Genomic DNA, 20,108 nt, shown 5'->3' with positions numbered 1-20,108 from the left:
TTCTACATTTGGGTTGACTTTTTATTTTTACTTTTAAAAGCTATAAACGTATTCCTAGTCTTTTTTGTATCTAGCTTATTTCATTTAACATAATGCTTTCCAGTTTCAAGTGGCAGAATGTTTCTTTCTTTTTTAATGGTTGAAAAACATCCCATTGTGTATCTATATCACATAAAAAAATCCATTTCTCCATTGGTGGGTCCTAGGCTGCTTTCCTACCTGGGCTATTGTGAACATTGTCATAGTAAACACAGGCATGCAGGTATGTTTTTGGCATGGTAACTTCACTTTTTGGATCTGTGTACACAGCTTAAATATTTTTATTTCTTCCTGACTTCAGGGAGCAAGAGGATTTTCAGGAGAGAAGGTAGGACCACCTTCCCTTTTCTTACCCTGGCTGGCAGCTTTCCTGGGAAACACAGTACCAAGTTCATGCCCCGTTCTACGGCTTCAGTGAAATACCAAATTCTTAGACAAGGAGGTAGACCTTCCCAACTGACTGCCTGGCTGATGGGCTGACTTTAAGACAGATATTTAAGTGCATAGATTGTGACATATATTGCTATTTCCAACTCTGTAATAATTGGACTACCATTATCTATCACATGATGGTCTAAAAAGCATTGGTTCTGGTCCAAGGTGTGGTGGGGAGAGTGAGGTTACAGTGTACATATGGGGGAGGGGTGAGAAACTTGAGTGGGCACAATCAATGAGTAACTTTGTATCCAGATGCAGAATCAAAGTAACTATTTGTTGACTTATTTGCTCCAGAAACATACATGGCATTCTCTTTGTGTTCCCCTCGTACTTCGGAGGAGAGTTTACAAAATGATAAGACAGACCAGGGCTCAGGCCTATCTACTTATGCATTCCAGAACCTTCTATTATGTCCTGTGACCTGGGGCAAAGGTGTCACATTAATTCCAATTCAAGAGCTTGCTAGATGTATTTATTGTCATATGCTAATTCAGTTTTACTTGGGTTTGAAAAAGAACTCTTTTAAACTTGATTTTCTTAGATACACAATAGGTATAAGTCCACTCTTTCACATGTGAGGCATGGATTTCACTTGGTTTGTGAAATTCTGACAGTTTTTCTTCAAAAGATGCTGTCTCTGTCTTTTTCTGTCTCTCTGTGTCTGTCTGTCTGTCTGTCTGTCTGTCTGTCTGTCTCTCTCTCTCTCTCCATCTCTCCCTTTCTTTTTCCTCTCTGTGTGTTATGTTTTTAGACAGGGTCTCACCTATAGCCTAGGCTGGCTGAACTCTTGATCCTTCTGCTCCAAACTCCTGGGTGCTGGGATTACAGGTGTGGGCCACACCAGCTACAAACGTCATTTTTAGAATGTGACATTGACAAAGGGCTTGCTCACTTTCAATGCTGAGTTGCAAGAGTCTTTCCTACCCTTTCTTACCACACTTGTGTGTCCCCCCCTTGCCGTTTTTTATACATCTTTCTCTTTCTCCCTTCCTAGTCTCCCCCCCACCCCATTTCTGCATGGAACCATTTGGGGAAGCAATAAGGACCATTTTGAGGAAGACCAAATTGTTACTTTTTAATAATTGGGTGTGGTGTTAATATTGTTTCAGAAGCTCTGTGCTCTTGTCAGCTGAAAAAGAAATTAACATAGAAGAAACACTCTATCCTGTGATCTCTTGTCTAACTTCTGCCCTTCATTCCCACAGGGCAGTACCGGTGAGGAAGGTGCTCGGGGCTTAGATGGAGAACAGGTATGGAACTCTCTTGCTTTATATTTTCTACCTGTTACTTGGTTCTATCTGTCTGTCTGTCTGTCTGTCTATCTATCTATCTATCTACCTACCTACCTATCTATCTATCATCTATCTATTTAATTAATTGTGTATGTGTGCGCACACACACATGGCTGTGTGCTTACCACTGCACACACATGGATACCAGACTGTAGAAGCTGGTTTTCTTTTTTGACCTTGTGGGTCCTGGGGATTGAATTCTAAGGATTGAATTCTAATAGTCAGTCTTGGCAACAAAAGCCTTTACCTGCTAAGCTATCTTGTTGTGTCCCTATTTATTTACACAAGGTCTCCCTGTGTAGTTCTGGCTGGTCTGGAACTTGCTATGTAGGCTAAGCTGGCCACGAACTCAGAGATCCACCTGCTTTGCCTCCTCAGCACTGGGATTAAACATGTCTTCTCAGTGACCACCTTCATGTCATTAAATGTCTCCTCTTACTTCCAAGGAAAAAAAATCTCATTCCATTTTAAATTAATTATATACAACTTTGCAAGAGTGATTTTTATTTTAAATTTTGAAAACTTTGTTCATTGTCAGATTGGACTGAAAAACAACTTTTGACCCTTAATTTTTTTAATAATTAATAATTTTATCACACACATACACACGATATGGACTTTGATCATCAATCCCTATTATCTTATCAACCACATTCTACTGAACCCCACATCTTTCCAAGTCCCCTTCCTATTTTCATGTTTGTGGTTCACTCTGTGTGTGTATGTGCATTTATTCAAGCAGGGTGGCTTACCAATGGCTTTAACACTAAGGGCTAGACTCCCATCTTTCAGCCACCATTAGCTATACAGATTCTTGGGGCAGGATGTGGTCTCTCCATTCCGTGATGGAATGTTGATGGCTCCAGCCTTCTGCACGCAGCTGCTGCTACTGTGAGTTGACGGGGCAGTGGCCATGCTGTGTCCAGAAGTACTCCGCACCGTCTCTTGCCTCTCACATCCTGTTTGCTTCCTCTCTCACAAATGGTCCCAGAGCCTCAGAGCAAAATGTAATCTTTTATTTCATAGATTTCACAATATAAGAATTTAAGTTAGTATGTAAAAATTATGGTGTCTTCATACGTCAGGGCCACCAGGATCCTTTGTTCTTAATCACCTCCTTCTCCCTCCTTCCTCTTGCTTCCCCTTCTCCATCACAAATAGTTTCCTCTTCTGCTCTCCTATTAGCCTGGTGTATGTACTCTTAAAGCAAGGACAGCCCTTCCTGACTAGTCATTTTAATGCGCACACGTGACAGCGTCCTCTTCTCTCCATCCGAGGGCCCCCACCAGACTGCCTAGCATTGTCCTGAATCTCATGTTCATCTTCTATTTTGTTAAATTTCAGCAGCTAGACATTTTTTCCTACTAAACATTTATACTTGTATGCATGCGTGAACATATGCCCCTGTGTGAAGGTGTCTGTGGAGGCCAGAAGAGGGTGTTGCATTCTTAATAGCTGGAGTAACAGGCTGTTGTGAGCTACCCTGTGGGTTGTGGGAACTGATCGCAGGTCCTGAGACAGAGCAGCGAGTTCTCTTATCCACCAAGCCATCTTAATAGCCCCAGACTTTATTGTTAATACTGTTTTAAAAAGCTGACATTCTCTTAGCTTTCCTTCCATATTTATTAGCATCACAGGTAATCTTCCTTTAAACAATTGATATCTCAAAAAAAAAAAAAGAAAAAGAAAACATGAAATGGTCTCATTTCTTTTGCCTAAAATACAGAGTTTCCTTTAATGGGGGTCATGGCCACTGTAAAGTCCCTTGGCTTTTGTTTCGCTGATATCTCTTTGTTTTAGGTTTTCTTTTTCTTTTTTCCACAAAGGATATCTCACCGAGTAAACAATTTTGTTCTGAGAGTTATCCCTTCTCAAAAAGAAATGAGAATGTCATTTCTTAGTCTCTGGCTTCTTTTGTCTTGGATCTTTTATTATTACTGTTTAGAAGTTATCTGTCAAAATAGTTATTTCTTGACAAGCAACATTTCAAAAATATAAATCAGGCTGCATAAAAAAATTCCCATTGCTGTTAGTTTCAGCAGTTTCAATATGACATATTCAGCTGTATGTTTCTTTCTATTTCTTGTCCTTGGAACTTGTTAAGCTTTTGGATCTATTTATGCCTTCTACAGATCTTAGAAAATCCTTAGAAAGTCACCCTATTGAAAGTTTTAGCTTTTGTATTGTGGTCAGCTTCCCATCATATAATGAAATACCCAAAATAATTTACATATAAAGAGAAATGTCTTATTTCTGCTCATGGTTTTAAGATTCAGGTCCATGTTGGGTAGACCCACTTTTAAGTTTCTGATGGGGGAGTCACAAAAGACCATGGTGGGGGGCATGCCATGGAGAGCATGGGGGCATGCTCATTTTGTGATTGGAAAAAGGAGAAAAAGAAGAAAGGACAGGGGTCTCAGGGGTCCCCTCAAGGGCTCAATCTAGTGACCTGAGGACCTCCCCCGAGGCCCTACTTCTGAAGTTCCACAGCATCTCCCAGCATTAACACAATGAGACCAGGTCTGAACATGTAGACCTTGGGGAGACATTAAAGACAATACATAGCACCTGTTTCCTGTGTTACATTGGTTCTCAACCTGTGGGTCACGACCCTTTTGAGGGTTGACAGGCTCTTTCACAGGGTTCACCTAAGACCATCATAAAATACACATAGTTACATTACAATTCATAACAGTAACAAAATTATAGTTATGAAGTAGCAACAAAAATTATTTTATGGTTAGGTGTCCCCACAACATGAAAAATTGTATTAAAGGGTCGCAGTATTAGGAAGGTTGAGAACCACTTCTCTATTATGACTTTATGGATGTTTAACTAGAAATGAATGAGAAATTCCCATTTTTTTCCCCTTAACTTACCTTTCCACATTTTCTTTTTGGGCTGTATTCCATATAATTTCTGCTCCTCCTCTTTCTTCCTCTTCCTCATTCTCTTCCTCCTTCTCCCCCCACAACGGCGGCGCCTCACTGCGTAGGCCTGACTGGCCTATAACTTGTTATATAGACCAGGTTGGCCTTGAATCCACAGAGATCAGCCTGCTTCCCCAGCTGAATTTTAAGTTCACTTGTATTTTTCAGCTCAAGAAGTTCTGTATGATTCTCCTAAAATCCCATCTGTATCCTGATTTTTCTTCATCGAGAGCCCTAAGAATGTTCTCTTGTTTCTCATCTTATTAATGACCTAAGTGTTGTTTTAGTTCATTCTGGTGTGAGGGCTACGCAGAGTCCCTGATCTGTCCTATTGTCAAAAGTGCTAAAACATGTTCCCTCCCTCTCCTGGCTGGAGTGTAAAACTACCTGAAGAAAGCTTCCAGAGTGATTGAGAGGATAAATACTCCTTGCATATTTATTTTTCTTAGGGTGATCGTGGAGCCGCAGGGCCGTCTGGAGAGAAAGGGAGCAGAGGCAGTCGGGTAAAGTATGAGCGTGTCTTTACGGTCCGTATGGCTAATGCGCACACCTACACCAGCAGTTGAGGTTGTGGGAAGGAAGTGTCTGGTGGTTTTATTTGACACCGAGTGTGAAAGGCAGCTCATGTTAGATGACCCTTGGAAGGCTTCCCTCGGGACCTGAAGGATGGAGATGAAACAAGTTGAGTGAATCTAGGACCTTGTGCTTTGTACTGTGAGCTTGTCACCCTGCAACTCATAAGCTTCTCATGGGGCCCTGGCACTGACGACATGGTCTCCCACCAGGACCCTTCGGTCTCAGTTCAGATGTGTCCCTCCAGCCAAACTATACCACCCTCTGCCTCCAGAACATTCCTCATGCTTGCCTGCCCCCGTGACTTTGCCCATGTTGGGTGCCATGCCCGCCCCCATGCCTTTTCCATGATTACATTTTCAGTGGTCATTTGAATATTAACTTGTCTTTAACTCTCTAGTTCCCTTTTCTTCCTTTCCATGATAGTTTCCTTGATGTTATGTGAGGCTTTACTGGGGTGATGTGAACCAATGCTTCCTTACCCCAGATGCAAACTAAGGACAGACCGAAGTAATGATTCTCCCAAAGTCTAGCTTGGTTAAAACAATGAGTTCCTTGGGGTTACTTGCAAGTGTCTGAGTGAAGGGTTATTTAGGGGGTATGCATGACGCAAAAGAAGCTATCACTAAAAAGGCCACCAGAGCTTGGGTGATGACTCATAGAACCTGGAGCCCTGAACTCCATGCATGACTGGCAGACAGCTGGACAGGTCAGGCTGCAGAGAGTCTCCTCAGGCAGTTGTCTCTGGTTAGAGCATTTCCTCTCCCCATGTTCTTTACTGCCTCTATAACCTTGGGGAAGCCTTGTGAGTCTTAGATGTTTCAGGAACTTCCTGAGACTTCTGAGTTGCTTGTGTTGTGAGTCTAAGGTAGCTTCCTCCAGGATAAAATGTTGAGTTAAGGGTAGTTGCTACACACCACTTCACTATGCCAGTTTGTAGAGATCCCTCTCTTCTCTATGTCTTTGACAGGCATTACTTACTGTCTCCTGTCCTACTTTTAGTTATATATAGGAGAAGGGAGATATCTGCTGCATGTACTTCACCTCCCCCATTCTGTGCCTATGGCAGACATTACAAATTGAGCACAGACTCAAACTTAGCTGGAGAAGCCATCTCAGCAAAGACTTGGAGTTGGTGTCTAGTAATAACTAGGTTTGTAGGGGAGGCTAAATTTATTTACTTGTCATTGTTTGTACTTCTTGTGGATTAAAGTGGTGCTTTTATTTCTGGGGTGCATAATCAGTGGTGTGGAACAGTTTCCTGAGACATGAAAGAGAAGGGAGCCTTTCTTTAGGAAGGTTTATTTCCCAATTAGAATGTCCAACTAAATACTAAACATTTGTGGGTCAGAGTTTGAAACCTATAAAGGGCACTCTGCTTCTGTAACACAAAAAAACTTTAAGTTTCAGTTAAATTGAGATGAATATAATAAAGATCTGCCAGGTACCTCCTACCCACGGGGCATTTTGTTATCAACAGGGGGTGGTTCAAAGATAAATAAGTTGTGGCTATGGCCAATACAAGGCTATTACCACGTGTAGGAAATAAAGTTTGCAGAGGGCTATAGTGCAAGATACACCATGGTGAAGGATGTGTAATGGTGCAAATAAAGAATTACTGGGACACAGCTGAGGAAAACCAATAGGGTCTCTCTCCTTCAGTCATCAATATCAACTGAGCATCTGTTAGAATCCAGACAGAACTTAGAATGGGTGGGACTTCCTGGTGCATTCAGGAAGGCTTCCTCCATGAGGTGAAGATGTGATGAAGTACAAAGGTTGAATAACTAAGAGGTCAAGATGGCTACCATTGACCTTGAGGCCCTGTGGGGCACTTGAGCAGAGACTGAAGGATAGAGGGGACCCTAGCATTCCGGGGACCATAAGTAATTGTGGTATTATTTGGACCTCACTGAGAGGGGGCGGGAGAGAGAGAGACACTGAACCAGGGTATTCCTGTCAGGAAAACATCACAAGGAAAAGCATAGAGTTGGAAAACTTCAGGGTGGGCGTGAGGATGCAGGAATAGCGGATGAGTCCAAAAGACAGAATGAACAGGAGGCTGTCCTGAAAGGAGAGCTAAGGTCAATTCAGTGCAGTTTCCCCCTGACTTTGTAAGAACTAATTAATCAATCAATTAATTCTTCTCTCATATATAATATAACATCCTGACTGCAGTTTCCCCTCTCTCCTCTCCTTCCAATCTGTCTCTCCCATGACTTTTGTTTTTCTTCACACTGAGTCCTTAGCGGCTGTTGGCTGTTTCTGGGTAAGGGAGGCATCATTGAGGCTACAGGCATGGGGAAGGACTCTGCGAGCTCATTGTGCAAGCTGGAAAGGGCCTGGGAGGAAGTTTGATAGACCGCAGTAGGAAAGACGTGCCTGCCTCTGTACTGAAAATTTTAATTTCTCATTAAATCCATAAAATGGCCTTATAAGGTCACATCTAACCCTCCTGAGCGCTGGGTTCCAGATATGTATCCATAAGTGTATCCGTAATCCTGCCTCCTCTTTCCATCCACGGGATCTTTCTCTGTCATCTCTACCCAGATGCATGGTGGGTAAAGCAGAACCCCCTTTGCTGCAGATCCCCCACACTGTGATTCTTTGCAGAGCATGGGGGGTGTTGCATGAATTTAATTGGTCTTAATAATAAAAACCCAGAGTCAAATATTAAGGGGTGAAAGCTGAAAGATCAGAGAAGCAGAGCAGCCAGCCACTAATTCTTCATGTCTATGAAATCCTCAGACCGAATTGGGTATCCTGCCTGTACAAAGTTCTCAGACTGAATCCTGAGCTCCTGTCTCCTTCCGCCTTATAGTCTTCTCTCCGCCCAGTCATATCCCTCATGGGATCCCAAGTGCTGGGATCACCTTTGTGAAAGCTCTGTTTCTCTTTTAGACTGATTCAATCTCCTGTGAGTCCAGGGTGGCCTTGAACTCACAGAGCTCCATCTGTTTCTGTCTCCCAAGTGCTGGAATTAAAGATATGTGCCACCACTGCCTGGCCTTTATGGCTAACTAGTGGCTTAGCTCAACACCCTGATCTTCAGGCTAGCTTTATTTGTTAGAGCACAAATAAGATACCACCACAGGGAGGTAAAAAGAGCAGGGACTGAGACAGTAGGGAGTCCTGGTCCTGGTGTATGCAGAAGGATTAATTCCTGAGATATGAGAGCCTCTCATCGGGAGGCTTTCCAGAAACATGTTAACGTCTTCCTCTCAACCTTGCTGCTGTTTTGACTGTGAATATGTCAACTGCTCTTGAGATCTGCTCCCCAGTTCCCCTCTTACACCTTTGTGAGCATCCAGTGATTTTATAATGTGGTTCACTTTTCATTTTTTCCCCTTGTGATTTAAGGGTTTGACTGGACTGCCCGGACAAGCTGGACATCGTGGGGAGCCTGGACTGAGGGGCGATCCTGTAAGTAATGGCTGCGGGTTTTCTGTGCAGAGGCAAAGGCTGGTCTAGTGTTGGTTAATGAGGTGACAGCCCAGTCTGTCTTTATAGCATTGTGACAAGCTAGAGATTTGAGAGGCACACCGTCTCAGAGAGGATCCCGCTGTGGAAAGAGGGTGGGGCTTTATTTGGATCCGGTGTCTGTGATTATTGAGTAAACAGGTCTGGGCAATGGAAGGGTCATTCCTTGTCCCCTCTTCCCCTTGTTCTTCTCTTTCTCCTTCCCCCTTCTCACCTAGTGCTACAAATGAAACCCAGAGCCTTGAGCATGCTCTGTAATTACTCTGCCCCCTTTGTTTCCTCAGGGGAATCCCGGAATTGATAATTTCATCCAAGGCCCCAAGGGAGAGAAGGGAAGGCGTGGACGTCAGGTAAGATGGATGCAGTTTGCATGTGGGGACTAACACAGGTAGCAATGACTACGTTCATTTCAGAACACCTGGACACATTGGTTGAATCCAACAGGACACCAAAGAGCAAAGCCACAGGACTCTCACTTTCCAGCACACAGGCGCCCTGGCTGCCAACCTCCCTGTGCTTCCTTGTCCTTGAGTTCTTGTCGCACTATTTCCTTTCCCTACAAAAGTCCCGCTCCCTTACTCTACACCAATAACATCGTAAAGGTGATCTTAAACCTTTTCCATGTTCGGTTTCTTTCCTAAAACGAAAGCGTCAGACTTAGCGAGGTCCAGACTCTTCTCTATCTTGAATTTCCCTGCTCCTGGAGGGCTGTGTTGATTTAAATGTCCTTATGCAGCTGCCTTGCTTTCCATCCTAGCCAGAGCTGACTGGTGTGAACTGGGCTAAGTAGACAGTGGTAAAGATGGGATGCCTGTCTCATGCTGGAGACTGGACCCGTCACGGCAGAAGACATTGCAGAGGGAAGAGAGACTGGTCAGCCTGATGGTCTTACAAGGCAGCCTTAGATTTTTATGTCTCAGACATTAAAATGCATGATCCTGAAAAATGACTAAGATAATGAGGGTATCAGTTCTCATATCTCACCTTCCTAAATTCTGGTCATAAGGTCTACATAGCAAATATTTGGAATTCCAAATTCCAAATTCATTTACTTAGAATTCCAACTTGGGATCCTTTGACAAACCGTAGGACACTGGTTCCCCTCTTAGAGTGTGGTTAGCCAGAATCCATGTTATGATGTCTAGGTCCTGAGTGAACTTCATCTTCGGACAGTCATTTTTATGTCACCGTGTGGGAAAATCTTTCTTCCTGTCATTCATTACAGTTGTATTGAACAAATGAGTTGTTTCCCTCAGTGACTTGAGATCAGAGAGTCCTGTGAATGACCACGCTCTGGAATTGAGCTAAGCACACAGCAACCCTTAGCACCTGGACCTCTGGATTCTCATCTGGAAGATGGGAAGGGTAGAGGAACCATTAGTGTCTGTGAGTCATTGGTGTCATGGGAAGGAATGTCACGATTGCAGCATCACCATGGAACGCTATAGCTGTTAGGAAGGGACCCAGGCTTCTGAACACACTGTTCAGGGTGGTGGCCACCACAGCTCCACAGCTGTAGTGAGAGCCTCCTGACCACAGCTCCTGATGGCCTCCATCCCCGAGGGCCTGTTAATCTTGACTCCTGTATTGTGTGTGGAACAGAAATTGTAACTGTTTCAGAGGGTGCCATGTTCGATTGGGTTTTGTGTTTCCTCCTGCGCCGGGCTCAATGAAGGCTGTTAATGAGATATGCTTTGACTAGACTCGTGACAGAAAATCACTCCTTTGCAAAAGCAGTGCAGGCTGCTAGTACAGTCTGCCTGCGATTAGACGATAGACCTCCAGGGGGCAGTCTTTTCTTGCTATTATTTCTGAGAGGCCCTGGGATCAGTGTCACAGTTAGGATGGGAAAATTCCTCCGTGAAACAGCGTTTCCAAGCAAGCAGAGAAATTACATTGCATACCTAGTATGGGGAAGGAGTGGGGAATCATTCCTGCAGGTCACGAGTGTGAAAGCGACACCCCCCTCCCCTGCCGTGTGTGTATTTGTATATTCCCATGCATGTAGAGGTCAGGGGTATCTTCCTCAAAGCTGATCATGGATCAAGAGCAATACTTAGCTCCAATTATGATTATTGCAGTGATTTTTAAAATAACAAAAAATGAGAATGTGGCTCAGCTGGTAGAGTGCCTGCCTAGCACACACACAGTCCTGTGTTTGAATCCTAATGTGCCCCGGCTGGGCGTGGTGGTGCATGCCTGTAAACTCAGCACTTTGGAGGTACAGGCAGGAGGGTCAGAAGTTGAAGTTCATCCTTGGCTCCATATTGATTTCTAGGTCATCCATATTATATACATGAGACCCTGTCTAAAAAAAAGTAAAATATTGAGATAGTCAACATCTAATGCTAAGAGATCACTTACATACTCAATGTTACTTTCACATGGTGCACTTGTGTCAGGCAATGGGACGTAACAAAGAGCACTTTTTATTCTTGCTGTTTGTTTTTGAGACAGCCTTACCACGTAGCCCAGATTAGCCCCAAACTCACTGGCTACCTTCCTGCCCCAGCTGTCTAAGTTCTGGAATTCTAGGCGTGAGCTGCCGTGCCTGGTTTTCTGCCGAGGGTCCAGCCTTCTGCAGGTCTGGAAATGAGATGCAGAGTTGGTGAGAAAAACTCACAGACTTCTGAGGGGTAAAACTTTCTTTTTTAAAATTATTCTTTCTGTTACTCATTCTACTCAATTCTTTCTCCCTTCTGTTCTTCTACCCTGATGTTCCCCTGCTGCCTTTTTCCTGACATCTTCCTTCTACCCTCTTTATTTTTTCCCTTATAGCTTATATGCCCCAGCACAATCGTTCAAGCAGTATAAAAATTACAGTGTGGCTGCATTCTATTTTTTAAGTGAATAATTATAATGAATATAAATAAAAACAGCACATTTCCCATTTCCTTTACACGATTAAACATTTTACATATTACAGGTGAAAAACAAATTATCCCCAAGAACCCACACACAGTTTAAACATTTATCTTTTAGACTTCCCATAGATCAGGAGCCTCACAGCCACGACGGTTTCCATAGGCAGCAGTTTTTATAATTGCCAGACAAGCAGGTTACTAGTCTCCCTTTCCCATTTCAGGATCCTGTCCAATTATCTTAACTAACCATCCAATTTCCTGTCTTCTAGTCACACGGAGTCAATTATTTAAAGCTTTGCTTCAGCTATGGTGCACAATGAAACCCGTGAAACATGTTTTCCAAAATCAGAAAAGAACTTGAGCTAACTCCTGGGACTCGATTGTTTTCCTTAATCATTAATCCAAGCCATTGTCTGTATGACTCCTCGAGAGAAACTCATAAGCCAAGCTGCATGACACTCTCTTGTTCCTATTTTCTATTCTCTGCAGCCTTTGCTTCATCAGGGGCGTGGGCAACATCTTATCCTACCTTTAATTTTCTCTCTAAACTAACCTCTATCATAATCCTTTACTGCATTGCTAAAAACTCATCATCATCAGAATTCTATTTAAACTAACACTGTTATTGTATAAAATCTTTGCTTTAGTTAAACAGTATAGCTTAAGAGAATCATCTTCATAATAATCCACAGATAAAAATGCCTGGTAGAACGGGGTAGTTCCATGAGATAATCACACTACACTAAAGGTAGTGGGGATCCCTCGATACCATACAACATGCCAGAAACCAGAGAAAATTGGCAGTGGCAAACATATAAAGGCACGGCAGGAGCAAGAGACATTCTGGAGCTGAGCCTTTGGGGTCTTGCCTAGCTGAGATTCACACATCAGTGCTTTGCATTCTGGTGGACTGATCCCCTGAAGTCAATTGCCACCTCCTGCTCCTCTGACATGGACACTAGCAGTTTTCCATCTATTTTCCTTTCCACTCCCCCTTATCTCCTTCCTCTCCCCATCCCCTTTTCTTTCTCCTGGGAATTGAAACCAGGACCTTGTGACAATAGGCAAGTACTCTACCACTGAGCCGCATCTTCAGCCAGACAATGTTTCTCCTTATGGAAAACATCCATGGCATGGTAGTAAGAGAAAAAACCAGGTTTGCAAGAGTGTATTCAACTTGTGACCAAATTTGTGGTGAAAAAAAGTCATTACCTTTATCACCAGAATGTATGCATTTCTTTCCCTTTACATTATGAGTTATTGACATAGTCCATGAAAAGCTTGTATGACTTTTTATTTCAAAAAATTCCAGACCTATAGGCAAAAAAATGTAACTGCAGGAATGAATAGCAACCGTATTTGCTTTATATCCGTGTGTGTGTGTGTGTGTGTGTGCATGTGCGTGTGTATGTGTGTTGTATGTATGTATGTATGTGTGTGTGTGTGATGTTTTTTGAGCTACTTGAAGATCAATTGAAAGCATTACGGCACATTACCCATAGGTATTCAACAGGCATAGTTTAAGAAAAAGGAAACCTCTCTATATTGACACAATAGAGTCCTCACACTACAGAAACAGAATATTTATACATTATTTTATTTTTAAAAGTTTTAAAAATTGAAATAGAATTACATCATTGCCTCCATCCCTTTCCTCCCTTCAGCTCCTCCCCACTACCCTTCCTCAAAATCCTCCTATGCCTCACCAACTCTCAAGTTGATAGCCTTTTTCTTTGATTATATTTGTTACACACATATGTATGTATGTGTATGCACAAATACATACATACATACACACACAACCTTCTGAGTCCGTTTTTGTTGTTTGTGCCACACATAAACAATATTATTTTCTGCACAGTTCATGGCCACATTTTTCTACTTTTCCCCATGTCTTAGTTTGGGCTACTGTAACAGAATACAACAGACAGGTTGTATTAAATAACATTTATTTTCATACCAGGCTCTGGAAGACTTGGCATGTAATGAAGGCCCAGTTCCTGGTACATGCATTGCCTTCTTGACTGTCACCTCGCAGTGCACCTGGGGTGCACCAATCCCAGCCTCAGGACCCAGATCACCTCCCAGAGGCCCTATGCCCTGATTCCTTCAGGTTGGGGATTAAATTTGAACACGTTTCCTTTGGGGGAGCACACTGACGGCTAGCTTGCATAGTGACAGAAGGCACTGTGCAGACTGCTGGGGAAAAAGGTCATCAATGGTATTGCACGGCACTGACCCCTGAATTTTGCAATACCAACTTGCCAAGTAAGATGCGTTCACTGGTGCAAGATTGGCATGAAGTACAATATTGGAACTGTCACTCGTGGAATGTTCTCTAAGCCTGCTGTTGTCAGGGCATCTTGCCTTTTTATTTTTCTTTAATCCCAGCAGTCAGCATGTTGCTCGTTCGCTTAGATGACACTGGCATTCCTGAGCAATTTTTTTTTTTTGCTACACATCCCCCAATTAGCACTTGTCTGATTATTTCTCTATATCTAGAGGCAGATTGATTCTTCCTTTTCAACGTATGACTCAGTAATGCTATTCAGGTGTTTGGCTTGTTTTTGGTGATGCTATATCTGGCCCCTTCGTTAAGTTATGTTCTCCTACTTTCTCTATTGTGAGCATATTTCCCCTCCTCTCTAAGAAATAAACAGTTTGAGGAATGGCACTTACTCCAGGACTGTGGCAGTCTTTTACCCAGTGGCTCCAGCTTGTGTCCCAGTAACCATTTGGCTATGCTGGCGGCAAAGTGCTGTCTGCTGTCAAAGTGAGATGCTGAATCTTTTAGGAAAAGAATATCTTTGTTATGTACAGATCTATTATGAGAGGCTTTATTTAGTCTTCTCCCACATACAGCCCACTTAAAAAAAGAAGTTCACAGTAGCATATACTCTAAACTGTGAGGATATGGAAAAGGTGTAGAGGAGAAAATTATCAATATTTCCAGTAGCCAAGAACACTAACATCCGATAGTAATCACTTCCCAGAGGAAGTCAGATAAGATCCCAGGGACTTGTTAAAAATGGTTTTGTGTGTAACATATGCATATTATATATTCGTGTATGTGTGCATTGTGTGCACGGGGGAGGGGAGAGGGCGAGCATGTGCATGTGCCATGGTACACACGTGATGGCCAGAGTACAACTTGTGGGAGTTGGTTCTGTCTGCCATGTGGGCCCTAGGGATTGAACTCAGGTCGTCAGGTTTGGCAGCAAGCGCCCTTACCTGCTGAGCCATCTTGCCAGCCATCCACTGTAGACTTGAGACAGAATCTCTTTGGTGGTTCTGGAGCTCACTGACTTGCTAAGCTGGCTGGCCAGTGAGCTCTGGGGATCCATTTTGCCTTTGTCCCCCCAGCACTGGGTTTACAGATATGTGCTTCTGCTTTTCTGTGGTTGCTGGGGGTCCTAACCTCAGATCCTCACGCTTATGTCCTAGGTGCTTTTTACCCACCGAGCCATCTCCCCAGTCCCTAGAGGTAGTGGGATCCATGAGAATGGCGTCTAAAGATGAGGTAGACTAAATTTTCATGCAGTAGCCAACTTTATTTAGAGCATCAGACAATTTATAGTCTGAGAGTTAATCAAGGTCATATGACAGAGTTCACAAGAGTTCAAACTATACACGATCACAGAACAAGCCTTGCCTGGGAACATTATCTGAATATCGATGGTGAGATGATGAGCAATCTGAGTAAACTCGCTCTGGGAGGGGCCCAAAAACACGTTCTAAGAACAAACCCATGCTTAGAAGGAGCGGAGGTCACAGGACTCTTGTTTTCTCACAAACCCTCAGAACTTATCTCACATAGCTCCATTCTGGGACAGTGTTTAGACACCTGGTATAGTATTTTTCTCTTCAAAAAATGAGAAGTTGTCATTTTTCTTTATTTGGGATAAAATTATTCTTTTAAATAATTTGCCTTAAAAGAACAGGACCACACCACACAGTTTTCTCCTTTATAAAGTTGAAGAAGATGATTTATCTTTGACTGTTTCATGCTTGTGTGTAAGGTGTCTTGGCTGTGTCCACTCCCAGTTCTCCAAATCCTTCCCATCATGTGCCCTTCTCACCTTCACATCTTTTCCTCCTTGGATTTGCTTTGGAACCCTCTGGTCTGGACAGTGCTACCGTTGGAGTGTTGACTGGCCTTGCTGGCGTGATCTCGTATGGGTAACAATATCGGCAGTGAGGTCAGGAATGCAATGGCCATCTCATAGCCAGAAGACATCCAGCATTTCCCTGCACTCCTCTCTAGTCTCTGGCTCTTAGATGCTTTCCACCCCTTTTCTTCACTGCTGCCTGAGTCTTAGAGGGTTGACCTAGACAGTTGTGAGTCTCTGCATTTGCTGCTGTCCACTGCAGAAGAAGCTTCTCTGGTGTGGTCAATATTAAGTATGTGGGTACAAGCAAAAGCATTTAGAGTACAGTTTGACAACATTTCCAATTAGCAAAACAACAGAGTAGATTGCCTCTAGGGCCTATGACCTCCATAGCCATGGGCTTTTGACCAGGTTTACAGAGCCAGATATGGATTTCCTCCTGTGAAGAAGGCTTCAAATCTAACCAGGAAATGCTTGGTTATCCCCACCACCTTCATCCCAGTATTGCACCAGTGAACACTCTTACTTGACAAGTTGGTATTGCAGAATTCAGAGGTCAATGCTATGTATTACCATTGATAACATTTCCGTCCCCAGTGATCTGCAGGGTAACTTTTGGCACTGTGAAAGCTAGTAATCAAGGAGGAAGTTTTCAGAACATTTCCAGCTTGAGTTCTCTATGCCCTGCAGTCAAGGTTTGCTGTGTCATTAGTAATAGGCCTCTATTATCTAGTTCTGGTGCACGGTAAAGAGCAGCAGAGATAGTCTATGTTGTCTTGTTGGTCTCAAGGACTTTTCTAACCAATAACTTGTAAGAATGTACCCCACACTCAACACTGAGATATGCATTTCATAACCCATGTCTTCTGGGGGAAGCACTGTGTCCAAACTCCTTTTTAAAAAAATATTTAACAAAAATTTGCTTACAAAGTAATTGGCTTTCTATAGAGTTTTCATACAGCCTTAGTTTTGGTTAACACACCTGCCTCTCCTCTCCTATCCCTCTTGCCACCATCCTTGCTTTAACCTTTAACCTGAATATTTTTCTTTTCTACTTTAATATTTATACCATCCCTCTACCTCATTAGTACTTGATAAACTTAAAGTCAAACAGATTTATTATTTGTGTTGATTTTAAGGAGCACCAAGAAAGTATATGAAAAGTAAAAATTATAACAGAGTTTATTGCATGATCCCATATGAGTTTATGAAAACATACATTTCTATCTTCTTGAGCATTCAGAAAAATTTTGGAATTTTACAAGAATTGGTTCCCAGTGTCTGTTTGTCTTAGTCACTGTTCTATTGCTATGAAGAGACACCATGACCAGGCAATGCTTAGAAAAGGCAGCATTTAGTGGGGTGCTTGCTTGTAGTTCCAGAGGGTTAGTCCATGTTCATCACAGCAGGAAGCAGACAGGCATGGTGCTGGAGCAGAAGCTGAGAGCCACCTCCTGATCCACAGACAGCAGGCAGAGGGAGAGAAAGAGAGAGATACGCTGGGCTTGGAGTGGGCTTTTGAACTCTCAAAGCCGACTGCCAGTGACACACCTCCCCCAACAAGGCCACACCACCTAATCCTTCCAAACAGTTCAACAAGTGGGGACTAAGAATTCAAATCTATGAGCCTATGGGGGTCAGTTTCATTCAAACCACCACACTACCATAGAAGAATGAGTTTGATATTTTCCTTCTAAGTTTGTATTCTTTAATTTTTATGCAGTGTTTGTGTGTTCTGTGCATGCGTGTACAGATATGTGTTTCCATGCATGTGGGAGGCCCAATGATGATATCAAAATATTCCTAGATTGCTCTCTACCTTTGTCATTGGAGAAGGGTCTCTCAGTAGAACTCAGAGCTCGTCAATGCAGCTAGTCTAACTAGCCTGGTTTCTTACTCTGAGGATCCCCTGTCTTTCTGAACCCAATAATTACAGGAGGACACCTCGCCCACCTGGCATTTACTTGGGTGCTGGCGTTCTGATCTCCTGTCCTCAAGTTTCCCCGGTCCGCACTTTATATATGCTGCCATCTCCCCAGTCCCACAGTGTGCATTGTTTTTATCATGACACATTTAATTCCCTAAAAAAGCATTTAAAAAGAAACCTTGGAATACTGGAGACTTGTCGGTGACTGGCCTCGACAAAAGTAGCTATTGTCAGGGTAGGGTCGTGGGGATTTAGAAATATTAGTAAAGAATACAAAGATGCATGTGAAAATAATAAAACAGAAACTATAGAACAGTACCGGGAGGCCATTCCAGTGAATACTGAAATCATCCACGTTTAATTTTTCGTATGCTTTTATACCCCAATACAAAAGGGGAATAAGACGACAAAAGACTTCTTTAACATGATACGATGATATAATACAAAGGACAACTGAACAGTTAATTGCTTTAACCCTTGGAGACATCAAGTCATTAGCATTCTGTTGTTTAGGCTGTGAAGCCACCCTAGTCCAAATGTCCTGAAGGCAGCCACTCCACAGGTGACCTCATATTACAAAAGAAGGAGCAGAAGTACGCTTGAATATCCTGACCATCTGTCAGGATGGAAATAGGCTCACATTTTTGGACCTCCACAAAGACTATAATGACAAGGAGTCAGCCATCCTGGAAAGGCAATTCCGAATAGAAAAGTCAAACTGAACAGGATCTCCAAACCAGTGTACGCAGAGGACCCAGTGGACAGCAGATGCTTCAGTGCATCTTTTGGGTGGTTTCTTCTCACAATGCTGCCGTCTCAAGCATGTGGACACCACTTTCATTTGTATATTTTTATCATGTGATCTTAAACCAAAATCAGTACCTATTTAAATACTGAAAATAAATCAATATTTAAAGTCCTTGAAATGTTTAATGAAAAGATCTAATGAGCCGGGCATGGTGGCTCACACCTGAAATCTCAACACTCAGGAGACTGAGGCAGAGGGTTGTAAGATCCCTGTGAATCTGTGTTAGGATGAGAGTCTGTCTTAGTAAAAGAAACAGAAACTAGATGTGATAACACATGCCAGGCATCCCAATACTTGGTTGGCAGGAGGATCTGAAGTTCAAGGTCAGCTTGAGCTACAGGAGACCCTGCTTGAGAGAGAGAGAGAGAGAGAGAGAGAGAGAGAGAGAAATCTAAGATGAACCACTCCACCGGTGCACAGAAATCCAATCAGGCCTAATTAAACCGAATTAAAATGCCTATGTTTTATTAAATGCAGCACTCTCGGGTGGCCAAGAGAATGACAGAGGAGATAGAAAACAGGGGAGCACATGCAAAACCAGGGACCATGTGTTCCTCTTCTGGGCACCCACTTAAATACCCCGTGGGGGGTGGTCCTGACCATCCTCCGGGGAGGGGTCAGGACCTGGCATGCTGAGATTTGGAGTCCAGACCAACACAATTCCCAGGCCGGGGGTCTGGGATGGATGCCAGGGGCTGGGATGATGCTCCCAACTTAACATTACATTTCAGACTTCTTGAATATAGGGGTGACAGGAAGTTGAGGTGATAATTATGACCAACATTTTCGGTTCTTTTTGGAGAAAGGGGTGTAGACTCAAGTCTGACTACTTCCTGCGGGCTTGGGACAGCATGGGAGAGGGGAAAGGGAGAGCTGCAAGTTGGACCGCTCACGCTCAGCTAAAGGTGTGGCTGGGGCGGCATCTGGTTTGCTGTAATCCTCAGGCAGCTGCTTTTTGAGGGAGATGAGAAGACAGGTGGCTAGGAGAAAAAAACTATTGTTATTATTGGCCCTATGGAATGGGGCTAGCCATGGGACGAGACACAATAGCAGATGAAATCAGGTTTTAGTTGGCAGGTATTCTTGATCCAGAAGAGTTGGCAGGTGTCGTTGATTTAGGAGAACTGGTACCAATGGTGAAGTCCCAGGAGCTGGTGCAGGTGTTTTTGGTGTTGTCCTGGCAGTTCTTTGCAGGTTGGTCTTGGCTTAGACAACCAAGTGACCTGTAAAATATGCTTGAGACTGGCTGGGGTGAGTGTAGCAGTAAAACAGTTAAAGGAATTGGGAACCCTGGATTTTACCAGACCTGATTGCTGATGTAGCAACAGGACTTTTTCAGGGAACTGTAAGAGAACTGGAACAGATTTTATAGCAAAAGGCTATTGCTTTAGGTTAGAAGGCAATTAAAGGCAATTGGGAGCTTTGAACCTCTGAAGATTGAAACCTGTTAATCCTGGACTATGAAGCCTGTACCTTGAGTTGTCAAATGCCTTTAGACAGATCTGGGAGGAATAAATGAGCAAAAATGAGACTGCTTTTTAGCTAGCAGGCAATCCCAAATCCTCTCCTCGTCCTTGGAGAACACCAGTCTGAGAACCAGTGCTTGCCATTAGCTATTGAGTACAAGAGGCCCAAAGATTTATCTTGT

General features: G+C 43.2%; 1 protein-coding gene across 1 annotated transcript in view; it reads left to right on the top strand.

The window, feature by feature from the left end:
- Positions 1–20,108, top strand: part of LOC125389035 (collagen alpha-4(VI) chain-like) — a 105,489-nt gene that overhangs the window by 43,332 nt on the left and 42,049 nt on the right. Inside the window, exons 15-19 of the mRNA XM_087905508.1 lie at positions 341–367; positions 1,683–1,727; positions 5,149–5,202; positions 8,633–8,695; positions 9,037–9,102. Coding sequence (XP_087761634.1) covers positions 341–367; positions 1,683–1,727; positions 5,149–5,202; positions 8,633–8,695; positions 9,037–9,102 — 255 coding nt within the window. The remainder of the gene's footprint in view (positions 1–340; positions 368–1,682; positions 1,728–5,148; positions 5,203–8,632; positions 8,696–9,036; positions 9,103–20,108) is intronic.

This window comes from Myodes glareolus, chromosome 4, assembly GCF_982192425.1.
Source record: "Myodes glareolus chromosome 4, mMyoGla1.1, whole genome shotgun sequence".
Classification (NCBI taxonomy): domain Eukaryota; kingdom Metazoa; phylum Chordata; class Mammalia; order Rodentia; family Cricetidae; genus Myodes; species Myodes glareolus.
The sequence above is the reverse complement of the archived record's forward strand: the minus strand, read 5'-3'. Positions and strand labels throughout refer to the sequence as shown.